The sequence below is a fragment of the Pan paniscus genome, chromosome 18, assembly GCF_029289425.2.
Source record: "Pan paniscus chromosome 18, NHGRI_mPanPan1-v2.0_pri, whole genome shotgun sequence".
NCBI classification, from domain to species: domain Eukaryota; kingdom Metazoa; phylum Chordata; class Mammalia; order Primates; family Hominidae; genus Pan; species Pan paniscus.
In genome coordinates, this window is record NC_073267.2 from 12,559,787 (window position 1) to 12,582,561 (window position 22,775).

General features: G+C 44.6%; 1 protein-coding gene across 5 annotated transcripts in view; it reads left to right on the forward strand.

Moving 5' to 3' along the window:
- Window positions 1-22,775, forward strand: part of SNX29 (sorting nexin 29) — a 593,890-nt gene that overhangs the window by 36,924 nt on the left and 534,191 nt on the right. For all 5 annotated transcript variants that reach the window (XR_010110475.1, XM_034939805.3, XM_034939806.3 and 2 more), the window contains one exon: window positions 13,964-14,088. Coding sequence is in view for 3 of the 5 variants with exons in the window: in XM_034939805.3 (XP_034795696.1) it covers window positions 13,964-14,088 (125 nt within the window). In the remaining 2 variants the exon portion in view is untranslated. The remainder of the gene's footprint in view (window positions 1-13,963; window positions 14,089-22,775) is intronic.

Below are 22,775 nucleotides of genomic sequence, written 5' to 3' on the forward strand. Positions count from 1 at the left end.
ATTATTGTTAGTGGCCAGGCACGGTGGTTCACGCCTGTAATCCCAGCACTTTGGGAGGCTGAGGGGGGCAGATTGCTTGAGGCCAGGAGTTCGAGACCAGCCTGGCCAACATAGTGAAACCCTGTCTCTACTGGGGAAAAAAAAAAAAAAAAAAAATATATATATATATATATATATCGAGAGAGGAAAAAAGGGTGGTCTCATGCACTGCTGGCCAGAAAGCAGGAATGAAAAGAAATATATATTGGTTTTTAAATTTTTCATTTTTATTTATTTATTATTTATGTATTTAATTTTGTGATGGAGTCCCGCTGTGTTGCCCAGCCTGGAGTGCAGTGGCATAATCTTGGCTCACTGCAACCTCTGCCTCCCAGGTTCAAGTGATTCTCCTGTCTCAGCCTCCCCAGTAGCTGGGATTACAGGTACATGCCGCCATACCCGGCTAATTTTTTTTTGTTTTGTATTTTAGTAGAGATGGGGTTTCACCGTGTTGCCCAGGCTGGTCTCGAACTCCTGAGCTCAGGCAATCTACCCGCTTCGGCCCCCCAAAGTGCTAGGATTACAGGCATAAGCCACCGTGCCTGGCCTTTATTTTTATTTATTAAGAAAATGTTTTTAAAGACAGGTCTTGTTATATTGCCCAGGCTGGCTTTGAACTCCTGGCCTCAAGTGGTCCTCCCTCCTCAAACTCCCAAATAGCTGAGACTCCAGGTGCATGCCACTGTGCCTGGCTGAGTTTTTATTTTTTTAAAGCAAGCTTTTGGTTTGAATTTTTTGTTCTCTCAGGCTGTGGACTTTGACCAGACTTGGAGATCCCATTGACTATTGGCTTCATGTGATTTCTCGTGTCTCATTTATTCACGCCTGCATCCAGGTGCTCTTGTTTTTCTCCATTCTCTTTTTCCATTTTGATTTACTGGCTCCTGCAGCAGATTCCTTCTCAGTGCCAGCACCTGTTCCTGATTTTGACATTCCTCATCCGCCAAGAGTATCCAGGCAGCATTTGCATCTAGACCAAGAGTTGGAGATCTGTCTATACCAGGGAGGACAATTATTGTTTATATTAGTAACATTTGGAAATTATCAGAGCCGGGCGTGGTGGCTCATGCTTGTAATCCAAGCACTTTAGAAGGCCGAGGAGCGCAGATCACCTGAGGTCAGGAGTTCGAGACCCGCCTGACCAACATAGAGAAACCCTGTCTCTACTAAAAATACAAAATTAGTTGGGCGTGGTGGTGCATGCCTGTAATCCTAGCTTCTCAGGAGGCTGAGGCAGAAGAATTGCTTGAACCTGGGAGCCAGAGGTTGTGGTGAGCCGAGATCACGCCATTGTACTCCAGCCTGGGCAACAAGAATGAAGCTCCGTCTCAAAAAAAAAAAAAAAAAAGAAAAGAAAAAGAAAATCATCAGAAATTATGATTTACCATTTAAAGATAGGTTATTTTTCCATTTTCTGGTTCCTCTGTACAAAGATTAATTTGATTATTTGTATGTACCTTTCTGCTATTCTCAAACCTTCACACTTATGGTACCTTGAAAACTGCTGCCTTGTGAGTTATCACTGTTGCCAAGCATGAATTTTTTTCTTTTTACTTTTCGGTCAACTATTTTTTTTGGGGGAGAGGGGGAGGGTCCCGTTTTTTCTGTCCTGTATGTTTTCCTTCCCTTTGGGTTGCTTATGTTAATGACCAAGAATTATTTGTTCTATATTTTTCCATGCGTACACAGTTATTTACAGATAAAATAGCCATGTATATATACACATATATGTAGCCTTATTGCCATTGTTTTACAAAAATAGAATCATACATAATGCTGTGCATTTTTATTTTTTATCTTGGTACTCCTGCACTGAAACATTTCCAAGTTATAGTTCTTTTTTTTTAATTTTTTATATTTTTTGGAGATGGTGTCTCACTCTGTCGCCAGATTGGAGTGCTGTAGTGCGATCTCAGCTCACTGAAACTCCCTGGTTCAAGTGATTCTCCTGCCTCAGCCTCCGGAGTAGCTGGGATTACAGGCACGCACCACCACGCCTGGCTAATTTTTGTATTTTAGTAGAGATGTAGTTTCCCTATGTTGGCCAGGATGGTCTTGATCTCCTGACCTCGTGATCTGCCCGCCTCAGCCTCCCAAAGTGCTGGGATTATAGGCGTGAGCCACCGTGCCTGGTCTTTTTTTTTTTTTCCGAGACGGAGTCTTGCTCTGTCGCCCAGGCTGGAGTGCAGTGATGCGATCTTGGCTCAGTGCAAGCTCCGCCTCCCGGGTTCACACCATTCTCCTGTCTCAGCCTCCTGAGTAGCTGGGACTACACGCGCCCGCCACCGTGCCCGGCTAACTTTTTGTATTTTTAGTAGAGATAGGGTTTCACCGTGTTAGCCAGGATGGTCTCGATCTCCTGACCTCGTGATCTGCCCACCTTGGCCTCCCAAAGTGCTAGGATTACAGGCGCCTGAGCCACTGTGCCCGGCCTCCAAGTTATAGTTCTAATGATTATTTTTATTTATTTATTTTTTTGGGACAGAATGTCGCTCTGTCACCCAGGCTGAAGTGCAGTGGTGCAATCTTGGCTCACTGCAACCTCCACTTCCCAGGTTCAAGCAATTCTCCTGTCTCAGCCTCCTGAGTAGCTGGGATTACAGGCGCCCGCCACCACGCCCGGCTAATTTTTGTGTTTTTATTAGAGACGGGATTTCACCATGTTGGCCAGGCTGGTCTCAAATTCCTGACCTCAAGTGATCTGCCCACCTTGGCCTCCCAAAGTGCTGGGATTGCAGGTGGGAGCCACTGCCCCCGCCCGGCTAATAATTCTTTTTAAAAGGCTACATTGCATTGCATGTTGCAGATGTACAAACAGTTGCCTGTGGAATACTGACTTTGTTTCTGATTTTTACTATAATGGACAATGAAGCAATAGACATTCTTAAGCATCATTTTTTTTTAATATACTGAGGATTTTATATTTCTGGTATAGGTTTCCAGGAGTTGGGTTGCTGAGTCAGAGAGCAGCCTCTGGCTTTCGAAACATTTCTACCAGTAGTTCATGAGTCTACCTTTTTCTTTCTTGCCAACAATAATTTCTCTGGCACAAGAGTGTCATTGCTAGGTTGTATGGTATTTGCGTAGTTAGTTTTATCTAGAGCGGCTGTACCATTTTGCGTTCCCACCAGTAGTGTGGCAGTGATCCAGTTTCTCTGTGTCCTTGCTAGCATTTGATTTTGTCATGACTTTGGATTTTAGCCATTCTGATAGGTGTGTAGTTGTGTCTTACTGTGGTTTGAATTTGCATTTCCCTAATGACTAATGATGTTGGACATCTTTTCCTGTGCTTGTTGGCCATCTGCATATCCCTTTTGGTGAGCTGTCTGTTCATTTCTTGTTCATTTTCTAGCTGTTAGGGCTTTTATTTTTATAGGGTGATTTCCTAGAAGTGGGGTTGCTGGGTCAAAGGGTTATGCACCTTAAAAAAAATTATACTGGCCGAACACAGTGGCTCATACCTATAATTCTAGCACTTTGGGAGGCCAGGGCAGGAGGATTGCTTAAGCCCAGGAGTTACAGACCAGCCTGGGCAACATAGTGAGACCCCTGTCTTTACAAAAAAAAAAAATTAAAAAAATTAACTGACCGTGGTAGCGCCTGTGGTCTCAGCTACTTGGGAGGCTGAGGTGGAAGATCACTGGGACCCGGGAGGTTGAGACTGCGGTGAGCCACGATTGTGCCACTGCACTCCAGTGTGGGTGACAGAATGAGACCCTATCTCAACAACAACAACAAAAATTTTACTGCCTGATCTCTTTGCAGAAAAGTATAGCAATTCATATTTCTATTCCTATCGGCAATACCTATTTCCCCATGCTCTTGCTAGCACTGTGATTGCTTTTGAAGTCCTTAGTCCTAACCTGGGCCTCAGTGTTACTATACTTCCTTGGGCTATTAGTGAGATTGAGTATCTTTTCTTATATTTATTGGCCAACTGTATTTCACCCTTTTGTGGTTGATTTCTTCACCTTCTGTGCTTTTTATTTTTTGAGTTGCTTGTCTTATCCATTTGTAGAAACAGAGTTTTTGTGAATATTAATTTTTTCAGCTGTATGTTCTGTTAATATTTTCTCATCTGTCACTTTAGTTATTGTTTCACTGTATTTATGGTATCTTTTTGCCATGTAGACATTTACAAATTTTATGTAATTAATTCTGTGAACCTTAAAATGTTTTGGTTTTCGAGTACTGCATCTTATCCTCACATTCTTCAGTATTTTTCTCAGTTATTTTTACTGTAAACGTTTTCATTTTTTACACTTAACATTTTTCTTTGATCTTGACCCATCTGGAATTTCATTCTGTCTGTGGTTTGCATTAGGAGTTTATCCTTATGAGACAGGAATTTATTCTTATTTTTTTTTCAGCTGCATGATCCTTTGTGTTAACGTCATTGGTTAAGCAGCCCATTCTGCCCATCTGACTGAAGTGCTACCATTATTATAGATGAAATGCTTCCATATGTATTAGGATTTTTTTTTAGGTGGGGGGGCTTTCTTTTGTTTTTTTTTTTTTTTTTTTTTTTTGAGACGAAGTCTCTCTCGTCACCCAGGCAGGAGTGCAATGGCGCGATCTTGGCTCACTGCAACCCCCGCATCCCGGGTTCAAGTGATTCTCCTGCCTCAGCCTCCCAGGTAGCTGGGATTACAGGTGCCTGCCACCACGCCTGGCCTGTACCCCAGAACAAGGGGTGCCAAGTCCTTCCTGCATTTGTTATTGGAATTGTATTAAGTTTGTACATTAATTTGGGAAAAATTGATGTTTTGAGTTTAATAAGTCTTCCCATTCAGGAAAATGGGGTTTCTTTTTATCTATTTGTTTGATCTTTATGCCGTTTAACAAAATTTTATGTTTTTCTTCATATAGGGCTTGCCTATTTATTTTTAAAAATGATTTATTTTGGCTGGGCGTGGTGGTTCACACCTGTAGTCCTAGCACTTTGGGAGGCCAAGGCAGGTGGATCACGAGGTCAGGAGTTCGAGACCACCCTGGCCAAGATGGTAAAACCCCATCTCTACTAAAAATTAAAAAAAAAAAAAATCAGCCAGGCGTGGTGGTGGGCACCTGTAATCCCAGCCACTCGGGAGGCTGAAGCAGGAGAATCACTTGAACCTGGGAGGCGCAGGTTGCAGTGAGCCGAGATCGTGTCACTGCACTTCAGCCTGGGTGACAGAGTGAGACTCTGTCTCAAGAAAACAAAAAAGAAAGAAAGATATATTTTATTTTTGTTACTGTTATGCATCAAGTTCCTCTCCTCTAGTTTTGTCTACCTAAAGTCAACTTTTAATGTTATGGTGTCTTTGTTTTTCTTTGTGCAAATTTGTGGGGCATATTATCTTTTCCCCTTTTTTTTGTCTTTTTTTTTTTTTCCTTTTTGTGGAGAATGCGGTCTCGCTATATTGCCCATGCAGGTCTCGAACTCCTGGGCTCAAGCTGTTCTCCTGCCGATGCCTCCGTAAGAGCTGGGATTACAGGTGTGAGCCACTGAGCCCGGCCTGGGGTATATTATCTTTTATTGCAGTGTTTTTACATTTGTGGGTTAGAAAGATTTAAATCTTTTTGTAGATCTGTTTTTTTTTTCATTTAATATTACAATCTAACCTTTTAAAAAATGCTATATCCACGTTTTCTATAAGCATTTTAAATAACTGCATGATTTTTCCTCACCATAACCTTTAAACCATATTTCTTCATTCCTTATCTGTAGTTCAAGGCAATAATATTTCTGGTTCTTGAAGCCCGAATACTTTTCTAAATGCTTGTTTTAGCAAATGAGTTAGGTTCGGAAAAGTATGAAAGCAAGAAAACCATGACCAGTAATGCTTTTTGTTTTTTTGCGATGGAGTCTCGCTCTGTCACCCAGGCTGGAGTGCAGTGGCACTATCTCGGCTCACTGCAAGCTCCGCCTCCCAGGTTCACGCCATTCTCCTGCTTCAGCCTCCCGAGTAGCTGGGACTACAGGCCCGCCACCATGCCCGGCTAATTTTCTGTATTTTTAGTAGAGACAGGGTTTCACTGTGTTAGCCAGAATGGTCTCGATCTCTTGACCTCGTGATCTGCCCGCCTCGGCCTCCCAAAGTGCTGGGATTACAAGAGTGAGCCACCACGCCTGGCAACCATGACCAGTAAATCTTTCACCAAGTGGCTCTTAATTTTTTTACATAATTCCCTTTTGAATTGTTATGTATGTAAATATAGATAGATAGATAGATAGATAGATAGATATAGATATATAATTTTTTTTTTTTTTTGAGACGGAGTTTTGCTCTTGTTGCCCAAGCTGGAGTGCAGTGGCGTGATCTTGGCTCACTGCAAACCTCTGCCTCCCAGGTTCAAGCGATTCTCTTGGCTCAGCCTCCCAAGTAGCTGGGATTACAGGCACGTACCACCACACCCGACTTTTTTTTGTATTTTTAGTAGAAACGGGATTTCACCATTTTAGCCAGGCTGGTCTCAAACTCCTGACCTCAGGTGATCTGCCTGCCTTGGCCTCCCAAAGCGCTGGGATTACAGGCATGAGCCACTGCACCTGGCCTGTATTGTATTTTTCAAGCATAACTGAGAGCGTACTTAACATACAGTTCCCTATCCTGCTTATTTTTCATCTTATATTATAAAGATATTGACTTATCAGTATAAGCTCTTGTTAAATATTTTAAAGACCTAAATAGCTATTGTTTATCTAACCAGTTCCCCAAGTGTTAAATATTTAGGCAGTTTCTAAACTTTTTTTTTTTTTTAAGACAAGGTCTTGCTCTGTCACCCATGCTAAAGTGCAGTGGTGCGATCCCGGCTCACTGTAGCCTCCGCTTCCTGGGCTCAAGCAACCCTTCTGTCTCAGCTTCCTGAGTAGCTGGGACTACAGGCATGCGCAACCACACCCAGGGCTAATTTTTTTATTTTTTGTAGAGATAGGGTTTCAGGCCACTGTGCCTGTAATCTTAACGCTTTAAAAAAATTATTTATTTATTTATTTTTTAGAATAGAGACGAGGTTTTGCTTTGTTGCCCAGGCTGGTTTCAAACTCCTGGCCTCAAGTGATCTGCCCACCTCGGCCTCCCAAATTGCTGGGATTGCAGGTGTGAGCCACTGCGCCCCACCTGTTCTTAGATTTTTATCTGACTTGTAGATTATAGTCTAGGATTGATTTCTGCTCCTGAAATTCATGGATTAAGCATGTGAACCTTTTTGAAAATTAATTAAACATAAATATAGCTCATGGCTCTTTTTTTTTTTTTTTTTGAGACGGAGTCTCGCTCTGTCCCCCAGGCTGGAGTGCAGTGGTGCCATCTCGGCTCACTGCAACCTCCGCCTCCTGGGTTCAAGTGATTCTTCTATCTCAGCCACCTGAGTAGCTGGGATTACAGGCACTCGCCACCGTGCCCGGCTAATTTTTGTATTTTTAGTAGAGATGGGGTTTTGCCATGTTGGCCAGGCTGGTCTGGAACTCCTGACCTCAGGTGATCCTCCCATCTCGGCCTCCCAAAGTGCTGGGATTACAGGCGTGAGCCACTGAGCCCAGCCTCATGGCCCATTTCAAATGATTGTCGTGTAATGGCCTTGTTCTTACTGTCTTAAATCTGAGATATGGCTCATACTGTTGATTGACTGATTTTCACTGGTACAGCAGACTCCATTCCAGCTAACATTGGAATTTTACAAATGACGATAATCCAGTCCATTTTCATGATTGTAGTTGGTTTTCTCAAAAAGGCTCCAGTAAAGCTGTAACATAGTAAAAGAATTGCCGGTTGTGGTGGTTCATGCCTGGAATCCCAGCACTTTGGGAGGCTGAGGCAGGCGGATGACAATTCAGGAGTTCGAGACCAGCCTGGCCAACACAGTGAAACCCCATCTCTGCAAAAAATATAAAAATATTAGCTGGGCATGGTGGTGCACACCTGTAATCCCAGCTACTTGGGAGGCTGAGGCAGGACAATTGCTTGAACCCAGGAGACAGAGGTTGCAGTGAGCCGAGATCGCGCCACTGCACTCCATTTTGGGCAACAGAGCGAGACTCTGACTCAAAAAAAAAAAATCAAGTAAATAGGTCTTTCTGTCACAAGGTTAATTTGATGCAGTTTATAAAAATGCAGCATTCATGGCTGATCCTGTTGTTTTAATGTTTGCCATGCAAAAGTATAGGATTCTTAGGAATCTTTTAATAGATTCGTGTGCAGATTAAGCAGTCTTGAAATATAGGACAGGCTGGGCTTGGTGTCTCACTTCTGTAATCCTAGCACTTTGGGGGGCCAAGGTAGGCGGATCACTTGAGGTCAGCAGTTTGAGATCAGCCTGGCCAACATGGTGAAACCCTGGCTCTACTAAAAATACACACAAAAAATGGCCGGACGTGGTGGCCCGTGGCTGTAATCCCAGCTACTCCAGAGGGTGAGGCAGGATAATCTCGAACGTGGGTGGCAGAGGTTACAGTGAGCCGAGGTCACGTCACTGCACTCCAGCCTGGGGAACAGAGCGAGGCTCCATCTCAAAAAAAAAAAAAAAGATAGGACAAAGCTCATGAAAACAAATGCTTGCTGAATCTTCACAGAAAACTAGTTGAGCTGGTGCAGTGTCCAGGTCTGCTGGTCTTGGTGGACAGTTTCAAATGCAGCAGGAGGAAGTTACTTCATTTTCCATTCACAACTCTTTTGCTGCTTTATCAGACTTTTACTGAGCACCTGGGAGGAAGTTTTTTTTTTTTTTTTTTTAAACAGCTTTATTGAGGTCTAGTTTATATACCATTAAAATTGTAAGTATACAATTCAGTGATTTTTTTTTTCAATTCAGTGATTTTTGTGCTTTTTTTTTTTTCTTTGAGGCAGAGTTTCGCTCTTGTTGCTCAGGCTGGAGTATAGTGGCACAATCTCAGCTCACTGCGACCTCCGCCTCCCGGGTTCAAGCGATTCTCCAGCCTCAGCCTCTGGAGTAGCTGGGATTACAGGAGCCTGGCACCACACCCAGCTAATTTTTGTATTTTTAGTAGAAATGGAGTTTTGCCATGTTGGCCAGGTTGGTCTTGAACTCCTGACCTCAGGTGATCTGCCCACCTCAGCCTCCCAAAGTGTTGGGATTACAGGCATGAGCCACAACGCCCAGCCAATTTTTGTGCTTTTTAATAAATTTATAGTGTTGTGTAACCATCGATCACAATTCAGTTTTAGAGCATTTCCATTATCCCCCCAAATTCCCTTGTGCTAGTTAACACTTAATCCCTAATTTCAACTCCAGCCTTAGAGAACCACTAATTAAATGACTTTCTGTTTCTATATCCAAATGTTCCTTGACTTACGATGGGGTTATGTCCTGATAATCCTATTGTAGAGTCAAAAAGTCATAAATTGAACCATGGTTATGTTAAGGACTGTCTGTATTTACCCTTCTTAGACGTTTCATGGAATCATACAGTGTGTGGTGTTTTGGGGTGTGGCTTCCTTCGTCTAGCATAGTATTTTCAATGTTCTTCCATGTTGTAGCATGGATCAGTACCTTATTCCTTTTTTTTTTTTTTTTTTTTTTGAGACCAAGTCTCTCTCTGTTGCCCAAGCTGGAGTGCAGTGATGTGATCTCAGCTCACTGCAACCTATGCCCCCTGGGTCCAGGGAATTCTCCTGCTCCAGCCTTCCCAGTAGCTGGAATTACAGGTGCCTGCTGTAACGCCAAGTGAATTTTTCTGTTTTTAGTACAGTTGAGATTTCACCCTGTTGGCCAGGCTGGTCTCGAACTCCTGACCTCAAGTGATCTGCCTGCCTTGGCCTCCCAAAGTGCTGGTATTATAGGTGTGAGCTACTGCACCCCACCTGACTGGTGCTTTTTAAAAAATTAAAATATTCACTGTTGTTAAGTGACCCACTTATTTAAAATAATATTCCTAGTTCATTAACTTGGAATGGAAGTTTGGTGTGATAAAATGGCAAGGAGGCAGCTGACCTCTCCAGTGAAGCCAGAGTGTCTGCAGTAGAGAGTATTCTGGGAACCCCCCAGCCCTCTCAACAAAGTGAGACTCTGTCTCAAAAAAAAAAAAAAAAGTAGCTGCGCATGGTAGTGCATGCCTGTAGTCTCAATTACTTGGTAGGCTGAGGTGGGAGGATCGTTTGAGCCTGGGAGATTGAGGCTGCAGTGAGCCATGATCACACCACCACACTCCAGCCTGGGTAACAGAGCAAGACCCTGTCTCAAAAAAAAAAAAAAAGAAAAGAAAAAAAAAGAAAGAACTCTACTAAAGCTAGTGCCCCTTTCATTTCGTGGGAATTATCATCTACTGCTTCCCATATAAGATGGTTCATTAACTTAATTAACTTCCCATATAAGATGGGAAGCAGTGGAAAGCCTTAGTGTGACCTAGTGTATGACATAGTGCTTCCAAGATGTGTCCACCAGAAGCTAAAGAGTAGATTCCTGTGCTTGGAAGGTGTGCTCTACTTGATTCACTAGTTTTAACTGACCTGGATTCGAATGACCGTTTATACGAAATCTCCTGAGATGCATCTCCCACCAAAATGTACATCAGGTTCATGATCTTGAGTTCCCTGACTGGAGAGACCATGTCGGTCACATTCTCTGTAGCAACCAGGCATGGTGCTAAGTGCACGGGAGCTCACAGTTAGCAAGAGCAGGCAGCCCTGGAAATCAGACCATTAACAGAGAGTGGCGAGCGCTGCAGTACAAAGAAGCTCAGAATGAGGAAACATTCAGGAAGGCTTCCTGGAGGAGGGAATACGTGAGCTAAGTCTTTTTTTTTTTTTTCTTTTGAGACTGAGTTTTGCTCTTGTTGCCCAGGCTGGAGTACAGTGGCACGATCTCGGCTCACTGCAACCTCTGCCTCCCGGATTCATGTGATGCTCCTGCCTCAGCCTCCAGAGTAGCTGGGATTATAAGCATGTGCCACCACACCCAGCTCATTTTTTATATATATATTTTTAGTAGAAATGGGGTTTCACCATGTTGGCCAGGCTGGTCTTGAACTCCTGACCCCAGGTGATCCACCCGCCTCGGCCTCCCAAAGTGCTGGGATTACAAGTGTGAGCCACCGCACCCAGTCGAGATCTGTCTTGAATGACCAGTAGATACATGCTCAGATCCAAACTGGAGGTGGAAAGGGCATATGGGGAGGGTGTTAAGTAGAACGGCCTTTGGCGAGGAAGACATCATAGTGATCTAATTAAAAGACTAGCATCCACCTGGGTATTCGTGCAGTGTTAGGTTAGTTGTGACCTGTGTGCCTCTGTGACACAGTACTGATGATGTAACCCAAACCTTGGGGACTGGATTTGTGCAGTTCGCCTGCATTCCATTCCTCTTAGGGCCCTGGTTTTATCTAGAGCTGGCTGGGCAGTTATTGACTTGTGCATTGGAACCAAGCAAACTAATAGCAATTGTTGAGTTGATTGCTGTATTTGCAGAAGATTCTTTTAAAGATAGAGGCTTTGGTTAATTACAGAGAACTCTCAACATACCCCAGAGTTTTTTTGTTTTTGTTTTTGTTTTTTTCTCTCTCTCTGAGACAGACCCCTGATCTAGGTCATTGTTGCTATGTGCCATGGTTTTGGTTTCTGTGGTATTTAGAGAGTTTTGGTGGACGTCCCGGCTTTCAGGAAGCCTTGAAATATGTGCCTATGAGGCTGGGCGCAGTGGTTCATTCCTGTAATCCCAGCACTTTGGGAGGCCAAGGCGGGCAGATCACCTGAGTTCAGGAGTTGGAGACCAGCCTGGCCGACATGGTGAAACCCCATCTCTACTAAAAATACAAACATTAGCCAGGCATGGTGGCAGGCGCCTGTATTCCCAGCTACATGGGAGGCTGAGGCAGGAGAATCGCTTGGACCTGGGAGGTGGACGTTGCAGTGAGCCGAGATTGTGCCATTGCACTCCAGCCTGGGCAACAAGAGCAAAACTCCATCTCAAAAAAAAAAAAAAAAAAAAAAAAAGTGCCTATGTGTACAGAGACTAACGTATGCACATCTATAATAATTAAGAGTGATATCTGCCCAGCAAAGAGGTTGGTTTCAATGTGGGGGAGTATTCTAGGATCTCTGGTTCAAGGTTAATCACTGATTTACCTACCCACTGGAAAAACATTTGTGGAACACACATTATATACCAGGTGCGAGCTAGGTGCCAGGAATCCAGCAAAGATAAGATAGAAGGTGAAAACCAAGCAGTATGGTTGAGGGGAAGTATTAGATTTGTGATGCCTAATAGGCTCCCTTCTGTGCAGGGCCAGCTTTGGTCATTTGCCAGTGGTGGCCTACAATGCTGGGATCGATTAGTGATGTCTGTCATGGGCACCGAATACAGTGGAAAGGCATGAATGCTGTGGATTTGCTGATGCTGTGTTAGGGGTGTGTAGTGTAGACAGAATGACGAGTAAAGATTGATTAAGGGAGCCAGAGGACTTTTATCTTAGAATAAAGGATGTTTGTCTTGATGATATGGGGGATGGAGGAAACTACATTGGATCAGCTTGCGAGGATGGAGTTCAGGTACAGATGTCACTGCTTTTTATGCAGTTTTCAGGAGGTCACGTAAATGTCAGCCTCAGCTTCTTCAAGTGTAAAATGGAGTTAATAATACGTGCCTCATCTATATTAAAGTGTTGATGAGAAGAGTAAAATAATGGGTATGAAAATATTTTACTACCCACAGAGTGATAAACACCTGGAGTATTGTTACCATGGGTGTCGGGATGGGTGGAGCAGCAAATGCCCGAGGCCAGGCAAGGCTGAGCCGGATGGTGGTGGCCTCAAGGCCTTTGCACTGGGCCTGTCTTTCCAGCCTGCTGCCCTTGTCATATCCAGCTCGTAATTCCAAGGCCACCTTCATTCAGCCCACAGAATCTAAGCCTGTCCTTGCCCCATCGCCACCTGCCATCTCATCCTGTCTTATTTTCTTCTAAGTTCTGATTAACTGAAATGGTCTGGTTAACTTATTTGTGTATCTCCTTTTGCTAGAAACATGCACATGAGTGAGGCAGAAACCTTGCCTGTCTCACTCCCACTGTCATCTCCTCAGAGCCTAGAACAGTGCCTGGCATGTGGGAGACATTCAGAATTTCTTAACTTTTGTTGTATGGATGAATGGAAAGGGCTCAGAAGTCCACAGACCCAGTTGGGCAGAGGCTCAGGAGCCCTGAGAAGATTGCTAAGATCAAGTGCAGTTGCTGTGACCTCATCTCTTTGTTCCTGAATCTCCTATTTCTTTGGTTATTGAGAAACAAATGCAGTTAAATGCACAGTAATTGTAACTTAATTGAAAATTCCATCAACTCACAATCTGAGTTCACAATGTATTCTCTTACAACAGAATAAAGAACAAGAATCAGAATTCATATTATTATTATTTTTAGAGCATGTAATCTCATATAATCTCTTTAGAGCATGTAATCTCTTATATAAAGAATGAGAATCAGAATTCATATATTCTTTTTAGAGCATGTAACAGGCCATGAAATTACACAATGTTTCCAATTTGGCAGCCTGGTGAATTCAGTCTCCAAAAACATAATCTTGTTCCTTAAACTACATGTAATATGAATTAGAGTTAAAACTTGTGAATTGGATGCAATTAACATCCAACCGCTCCCCACACTGAACTGATTGGTTTTTAACTTGTACCCCCTCTGCACCCCTGCCAGCTGGCACCCGTCCCTGTTCCCATGTTCCTTGTGAATTGTTACTGTGCCAGTCTGATGCATATGGGCAGACTGTGCTGGGCATCCTGAGCTCTGTGAAATGAACATCAACACGGGAGGTGTGTGGAGTGGCGCAGGTCAGTTACCAAGCCTGCACATCCAGGTGTCTCCTGTCTGCCTTCACGCTGAGGTTTACACCTGGCGGCTTACTCACTTCCTGGAGTTGCTGGGGCCGCCCTAGTTGCTACTCCCTTTTCTGGGGGGACTGATGAGTCATTGGTTTTCTCACAGGGTCACCTGTCTGTGTGCCCAGTTTGAAGCCGTCCTGCAGCATGGCTTGAAGAGGAGTCGAGGATTGGCACTCACAGCGGCAGCGATCAAGCAGGCAGCGGGCTTTGCCAGCAAAACCGAAACAGGTACTGCTCTGCCTGGCTGTAGCTTGGAGGAGCTTGTCTTCCTTCTGCTCTTTTTCTTTTTCTTTATTTTTTAATAGTGGGCAGGGCAGTGATCGCGTGGGACTTGGTGGGGTGGTGTATGGGCACAGAAATCCATGTCTTAATAGTAGTCAAAACGTAATGGTGTTGTCTGGCATCTTAATTTAAATGAAGTCATCTTTTGTGCAGAATTCTCAGAGCCACATGGTACAGTCTCCTCTGGGTTCGGGGACCTGTAGCACACTGGTTTATTTCACCAGTGTGGCGTGCCAGTTGCTGGGAAATTAATAATCTGTTTTAATTTGATGCCTGAGGATAGCATGGCATTTCATAATTAATGTCTTCCACACCAGCAACAGAAACCCCAGAGGTTCTGTTATCATCCAATTTAATGTTGAAAAAACATTTCCATGTGAGTGACAAGCATAATGCTAAATAATAACTATTAATGCTTAGTACTTAGTGCAAGACTTGCACTTTGATGTAAATTAACTCATTCAGTTCGATAGCCCTGTGAGTAGTAGGGACTGTTATTACTGCCACTGTACAGATGAGGAAACTGTTCATAGTGATCTGCTTTGGAGCTGAACCTTGAAGTGGATCATGTCATGTAACAAATGTCCTGTGGTCTCCTCCTCCCCTGAGCTTTCAGTTCCAGCCCTGACCGCGGCTGCTGCTGGGAATCCCGGAATCTTTCTTATCACTATGTCAGTGTCGTTGCTGAGTAAAATGTGCTGTCTTTGGCTGGTTCCCCTTTCACAGCCAAAAGTTGGACCTTGTTGCATTTGGTGGCGGTGTGTGGAAATTCTCTGCTAACAGAATCCTTAGTCTTTCCCTCTCCTTCATGTTGCTGTATCATTCTTTCTTTTTTCTCAACCCTTCAATAGATCTTTTTATTTATTTACTTATTTATTTTTTAGAGTTGGGGTCTTGCTGTGTTGCCCAGGCTGAAGTGCAGTGGTGTGATCATGGCTCACCAAAGCCTGGAACTCCTAGGCTCAAGTGATCCCCTTGCCTGAGCCTCTGAAATAGCTAGGATTGCAGGCTTGCACCACCATGCCCGGCTGGTTTTTAAACTTTTATAGAGACGGAGATCTTGTTCTGTTGGCCAGGCTGGTCTCAAACTCCTAGGCTCAAGTGATCTTCCCACCTCAGCCTGCCAACTAGCTGGGATTACAAATGTGAGACACTGTGCCTGGCTCCAACAGTTCTTTTTTTTAAAAAAATTATTATTAAAATTATTTTATTGGTACATAATATTTGTACATATGTATGGGGTACCTGTGATTTTTTATTTTTTATTGAGATGGAGTCTTGCTCTTGTCGCCCAGGCTGGAGTGCAATGGCACCGTCTTGGCTCAATGCAACCTCCGCTTCCTGGGTTCAGGCGATTCTCCTGCCTCAGCCTCCCGAGTAGCTGGGATTACAGGTGCCCACCACCATGCCTGGCTAATTTTTGTATTTTTAGTAGAGACAGGTTTCACCATGTTGGCCAGGCTGGTCTCGAACCCCTGACCTTGTGATCTGCTCACTTCGGCCTTCCAAAGTGCTGGGATTATAGGTGTGAGCCACTGCGCCTGGCCTTGGTACTTGTGATATTTTGATACTTGCCTAGAATGTGTAATCACTTTCAACAGATGTTTGCTTTTTTTCTTTCTTTCTTTGGGCAGTCTCCCGGGGCTAGGGTAAGTTCAGAGAGGCTCCTAGATCTTTGTTTCTTGTTTATTTCACCAGTTACTCGTTTGTAGAAATGAGTTGTTCAATAAACACACAGTTGTTCAATAAAATTATGTTCACTAAACAAATACATCTTGGTTGGAAGGAAGGGCATTATTCATTGCGTGCAGTACTGTATTTCATGGTTCCCGAGGTACCATATACCAGCATCACTCCAGCTTGCTACAGGGAAAGTGATTAATTTTTGAGGAACAAAGCAAAAATTAATGAAAAGTGACCCAGAGCTCTACACAGACTTGGCTTGCTGTCTTTGTAGCCACTGGAAACCCAAGTAGCCAGTACAGAATACAGTATGGAGAAATGAATTATTTTCCATTCCACTTGGGAAAGGAGAAAGAACCACTGCCGTTATTGGCGTTTGATGCATTTGATGGCATGACCTTGGAATTTGATTTTTTTTTTTTTTTTTAGATGGAGCCTCACTCTGTTGCCCAGCCTGGAGTGCAGTGGCATGATAGCTCACTGCAACCTCTGCCTCCCAGGTGCAAGTGATTCTCCAGCCTCAGCCACCTGAGTAGCTGGGACTATAGGTGTGTGCCACCATGTCTGGCTAATTTTTGTATTTTTAGTAGAGATGGAGTTTCACCATGTTGGCCAGGCTGGTCTCGAACTCCTGACTTCAGGTAATCTGCCCGCCTCGACCTCCCAAAGTGCTGGGATTACAGGCATGAGCCACCACGCCCGGCTGGAATTTGATGTTCTTTTAATCACTGATATATCATCGTCAGGTTATAGGTTGGCAGTCAATTACAAGGTGATCGGGGCCATTCAGAATATACCAGAGACACAGGTACTGTTGCTGAGCTGCCTGTAAAATTGAAGTCTAATCTTCCCTGTCTGTTCGGCAGCCTTGGGCATTGAGGATCTGACTTTGAAACACTGCCTTCCCTTGCTTTCTGCGATGCCATAGCCTCTTGGCACACTTTCTTCTTCTTTTCTGATCCTTGTTGGCATATCACTTCCATACCCTCAAATATTATTCATCCTTGGATTCATTGTTGGCTCTTGTTTCTATGCATACTGTTTGGATTCCTTGGTGAAGTTGCTCTGTATGTGCCTGTTATTCTTAGTCATACCCGCAGCCCAGAGCACTTCCTTGAACTCTGTCTCATGAATGTCTCTATTTGGCGTACAGCACGGGCTTGTCAGTCTCCAAAACTGAATTCTGATCTTCATCCATATGTGTTCCTGTGTTTCTTGCTTAGTAAATGGCTCTGCCTTTTACCCAGGTCCCCTGGACAGCTCTTGGGCTTCCTCCCAGCCTTCTCCTTCTCCCTCTTCTCTGCCCCAAAACCAGTCCCACAAAGAGCATTGTTTTCTGTCTCTCACATGGGTCCCTGAGCCACTCGCGGTTCCTCCATCCTCAGTGAATTCTCTTCTTTCTCCCCGACTTGTGTTTTCCTGCCTTCAGTCTTGATCAGCTCTGACCCACTTTGCACATCATGGAGTGGTCTTCTTTAATGACCATCCCACTCCCCCACTTATTCCCCGTAACCCCACTAACTTAAAGCTCTTCTGTGGGTCTCTTGTAGAATCGGGACAAAGTATCCAGTGCTTGATCTGGCTTCTTGGGCTCTCTTCCCTACTGGCTGTGTCTGTCTCTGTTCTACCTCTTATGCCGTGCTGTATGCCAGGGCTGACAGGCAGCGGCAGGTCCGACATCACAACTCTTTCATCCAGTTTGCAAATAAATGATGGCCTGAGTCCCACAAGCTCCCCTCCTGCCACGCCTCTGCCTTGGGACTCTTGAGACCTCTCCATAATTCAGCAGCTAAAGCACTAATGCCAGATCCTGTGTGGGGCAGGGCCTTCAGTGCCGCTGCCTGTGCTTTGCTTGGTGCCTCTCAGTAATGTAGATGATTCAGTTCTGTTTTTTTTTTTTTTTTTTTTTGAGACAGTGTCTTGCTCTGTCGCCCAGGCTAGAGTGCAGTGGTGCGATCTCGGCTCACTGCAGCCTCTGCCTTCTGGGTTCAGGTGATTCTCGTGTCTTGGCCTCCTGAGTAGCTGGCACTACAGGTGTGTACCACCACGCTGCCTAATTTTTGTATTTTTGGTAGAGATGGGGTTTCCTCATGTTGGCTAGGCTGGTCTCGAACTCCTGGCCTCATGTGATCCACCTGCCTCAGCCTCCCAAAGTGCTGGGATTACAGGCGTTAGCCACTGTTCCTGGCCCAATCCTGTATTTTGAACAGCTCTCCTAGTTTCTATTGTCTTGAAACTCTTCAAGTCTGGCAGTTCTTTCCCTTCTGCTACCTTCCTTCCTTCCCCAGCTCTCACCCAAGCTCCTACTGGCGAACTTCTATTCTCTCTTAAAAAAAAAAAATATGGCCGGGCGTGGTGGCTCATGCCTGTAATCCCAGCACTTTGGGAGGCTGAGGCGGGCGGATCATGAGGTCAGGAAATCGAGACCATCCTAGCTAACACGGTGAAACCCATTTCTACTAAAAATACAAAAAATTAGCCAGGCGTGGTGGCGGGTGCCTATAGTCCCAGCTACTTGGGAGGCTGAGGCAGGAGAATGGTGTGAACCCGGGAGGCGGAGCTTGCAGTGAGCCGAGATCGCGCCACTGCACTCCAGCCTGGGCAACAGAGTGAGACTCCATCTCAAAACAAAACAAAGCAAAACGAACAAAATAAAAATTGGTAAAATATACATAATGAAATTTACCATTTCAGCCATTTGAAGTGTACAATTCAGTGTCAGTGTACTTAATGTACATTCACATGTCATACAGTAATCATTACCACCATTCATCTCAGAACCTTTCCATTTTTACAAACCAAAACTGTGTACTTGTTAAACACTAACACTCACTCCCTCCACACCCCTGTCCCTGGCAGCCAGCATTCTACTTTCTGCCTCAGTGCATTCTACTACTTTAGGTTCCTTGTACCAATGGAATCATGCAATATTTGTTCTTTTTTGTCTGGCTTTATTTAGCATAACATCTTCAAGGATCGTCCGTGTTGTAGTATGTGTCAGAATTTCCTTCTTCTTCTTCTTTTTTTTTTTTGATGGAGCCTTGCTCTGTTGCCCAGTTTGCTGGAGTACAGTAAGTAGCGCTATCTCAGCTCACCACAACCTCCGCCTCCTGAGTTCAAGCGATTCTCCTGCCTCAGCCTCCCAAGTAGCTGAGATTATAGACACACGCCACCGTGCCCGGCTAATTTTTGTATTTTTAGTAGAGACGTGGTTTCACTATGTTGGCCAGGCTGGTCTCGAACCCCTGACCTTGTGATCCACCCACCTCGGCCTCCCAAAGTGCTGTGATTACAGGCATGAGCAACCGCGCCTGGCCCAGAATTTTCTTCTTTTTAAAGGCTGAACAATATTTTTGAGGGTATGTAGAGCCCATATTTTGTTTATTCCCATGACAGTTGGGTGTCTTCCACTTATGGGCTATTGTGAATGGTACTGCTGTGAATATGAAGATACAAATACTTGTTTTTTCCACTTTTAGTTCTTTTGGGGCATACACCCAGAAGGACAATGCTGGATCATATGATAATTCTATGTTTAATTATTTTTTAGAAACCATCAGAGGGTTTTCCATAGAGGCTATACCCTGTTGCATTCCCACTAGCAATGCACACGAGATTCATTTTCTCCACCATCCTTCCACGTCCTTGCCAACTCCACAGCCTTGCCAGTGCTGGGTTTTTATTTATTTTTTAAGATAGAATCTCACTTTGTCACCCAGGCTGGAGTGTGATCTTGGCTCACTGTAGCCTCCACCCCCCAGGTTCAAGTGATTCTCCTGCCTCAGCTTCCCAAGTAGCTGGGATTACAGGCATGCGCCACCATGCCTGGCTAATTTTTGCATTTTTAGTAGAGGCAGGGTTTCACCACGTTGGCCAGGCTGGTCTCGAGCTCCTGGCCTCAAGTGATCTGCCTGCCTTGGCCTCCCAAAGTGCTGGAAGTACAGGTGCGAGCCACTGTGCCCAGCCAATGCTGGCTTTTTAAATTAGAGAAAAGGTATACAGCTTTAATTGTATACATGGGGAGAACCAGAGAGTGATTACCACCCCCTTTTTTCATATATATATATATATATATATATAAAATATATATATATATATGTAGAGTAATTTTATTATTTTTTTGTAGGGACAGTATCTTACTATCTTGCCCAGGCTGGTCTCAAATTCCTTGCCCTAAGTGATCCTCCCACCTTGGCCTCCCAAAGTGCTGGGATTACAGGCCTGAGCCACCGTGCCTGGCCTCCTTTTTTCTGTTTTCATAATTGCCATCCTAATGGGTGTGAAGTGGTGTCTCATGTGGTTTTGTTCTCTTCTCTTCTGAAGTTTCAGAATTGTTTTCAAAAAGCCATTCATGAGCTCCCTACATGGTTCACCTGGACTGTGCCCCTCCTATAGTCCTGAGTTCTTCTTCCATCAAACCTATGTATGGAACTACCTGTTTTCTTTTTTCTTTTTTTTTTTTTTGAGATGGAGTCTGATCTGTTGCCCATGCTGGAGTGCAGTGGTGCAATCTTGGCCCACTGCAGCCTATGCCTTCTGGGTTCAAGTGTTTCTCCTGCTTCAGCCTCCTGAGTAGCTGCGATTACAGGTGCACATCACCATGCCTGGCTAAGTTTTATATTTTTAGTAGAGACGGGGTTTCATCATATTGGGCAGGCTGGTCTCGAACTACTGACTTCAGGTGATCCGCCTGCCTTGGCCTCCCAAAGTGTTAGGATTACAGGCTCATCCTTGTAGCTCTAGTGTCTTGCAAGGTACCTGGCCACCTACACAGTAGAGGCCACCAAAGGACTGCATTCAAAATAACCACTTGAAGACCCTGACTTCAGAACATGCTGCTCATTTTCCCAGGAAGCCAAACCCCTACTCTCAGTGGTCTGTACGCATCTTCAGTCAGTGGGAAGCGGTGGTAATTTACCCACAACTGTAAAATGAGAGAGACCGACTTCCTTGATCTTCAGTGGGGATTTTTGAAAATGGTTGATTGCACTCAAAGCAGAATTTGTATTTTGCTTCATTGGATCACCTTGGGCAACAATTTCATTTCTGTAGAAAATTAATTTTGGAGGAAGCTGCATGTGCCAGGGGAGCCCTGGGTCCATCCTTTTTATGGTGAGGGGAAGTCCAGTTCCTCACTCGCCCATCCCTGCTTTCGGTTCCCTGTTGGTGATTTTCTTTTGTATTCATGCACGTGCCAATCAGCTGCTTTTGGTAAGGGAAGCCTTGGAAGGATGTCTGCTAAAGGTGCAGAGAAAATGCAGAGCTCCATTCAAGGTGAAAAAAGTGGTTGACAACTGGCAGAAAGAAGCTGGCCTTAGGGAGGAAGTCAGAAGCCAGGGTGCTGTACCCGTTGGGCTGTGTGTTATCCTGGGTCACTGGATCATGGGGATGTCCACAGAGTCCCTCAGGGGTGGGTTCTTGACACCCAGGGTGGCATGGACCTGGGCCAGTGGCTATTTACTAAGGGGTATGAATGTGTCCCAGCATGTTAAGATCTAGTGGAGCTGGACTGATACCTATTGGCCGAATGTGACCTCTGCCTGTTTCAAAGGTGTTTAATCCTGATGTCTCATAAATTAAGACTCAGGCTTGTAATCCCAGCACTTTGGGAGGCCGAGATGGGTGGATCACTTGAGGTCTGGAGTTCGAGACCAGCCTGGCCAACATGGTGAAACCCTGTCTCCATTAAAAATACAAAAATTAGCTGGGCATGGTGGTAGGCACCTGTAATTCCAGCTACTTGGGAGGCTGAGGCAGAAGAATTGCTTGAATCCAGGAGGCGGAGGATGCAGTGAGCCGAGACTGTGCCCTGGCACTCCAGCCTGGGCGACAGAGCAAGACTCCACCTCAAAAAAAAAAAGGTAAAAAAGACTCAGTTTGGCCTCTGAGTTGTCAGTTTTTAGATCACAGTTATCCAGCCTGAGTTCCGTGGGTCCTTTGCTTTGCTCCTTTCAGAATGTAAATGACTCTTCAGCTCATGATGGGGTATGCCCCTAAAAGGAAGTGAGATACAAGTTTTAGAAGTCCGTCTTAGAAATTTCCCTTTTTTTTTTTTTTTTTTTTTTTTTTAAAAGACAGGGTCTTGCTCTGTTGCCAGGCTAGAGTGCAGTGGTGCAATCATGGCTCTCTGCAGCCTTGAACTTCCTGGCTCAAGCGATCCTCCCACTTCGGCCTCTCAAGTAGCTGGGACTGCACATGCACGCCACCATGCCTGGTTAATTTATTTCCTACTCTTTAATAAAGGAGGTGGTATGCTGTAAACTCTTGTAGGATGTGGGTGTATTATGCTGAGCCCTGGTTCTGGAAGGCACTCTTGCGGCTAGATGGAAGTTAGTAGAGTGACAGAGCTCAGCCCCTTGTTGGCACTCTGCTCTGCCAATCCATTTGTGCCTTGTGGTCAGGCTGGTTCAGTTTGGGATGTGACAGATTTGGGAGCACTTGTATTCACTGATTTCTCAGGCTGGCACATGAGTGAACTTGGTTTACCTTTGTTCCTGGCATGGCTGATACCATGTGTGGCTGATTCTGTTAGAGTGTGCCCTCACATTCATCCCTCTGTCTTCTTTGGCTTTGATAGAACCCAGATTTTGCTTGAGGCTATGGTATGTACTCCTTTATCTCGGTGAGGGATTAAGCCAGTTTTGAGTTTTGTTCTTTGCTTTCTCTGCTCCCTTGTGATTTTCTGGGATTACTTGTTCTTTCCTGATAAAAGGGGTGATAAAGCTGGCTTCATCCCGTTCCCTTTCTTCCTGCTCAATTGTAAATGAGATGCCCAGAGTTAGGACAGTCCTCTGGGACAGCGAGGTCAAAAGGTTGGAGATTTTGGACTGACATAGCCTTTGTATCTATCACTGGCCTATTTCCAGACTAGCCCAGCTCCGTGGGGTTGGATTTTCTTTGTGTGTGAGATTTTTCGTTTTGTTTTGTTTTTAGAGACAGGGCCTTGCTCT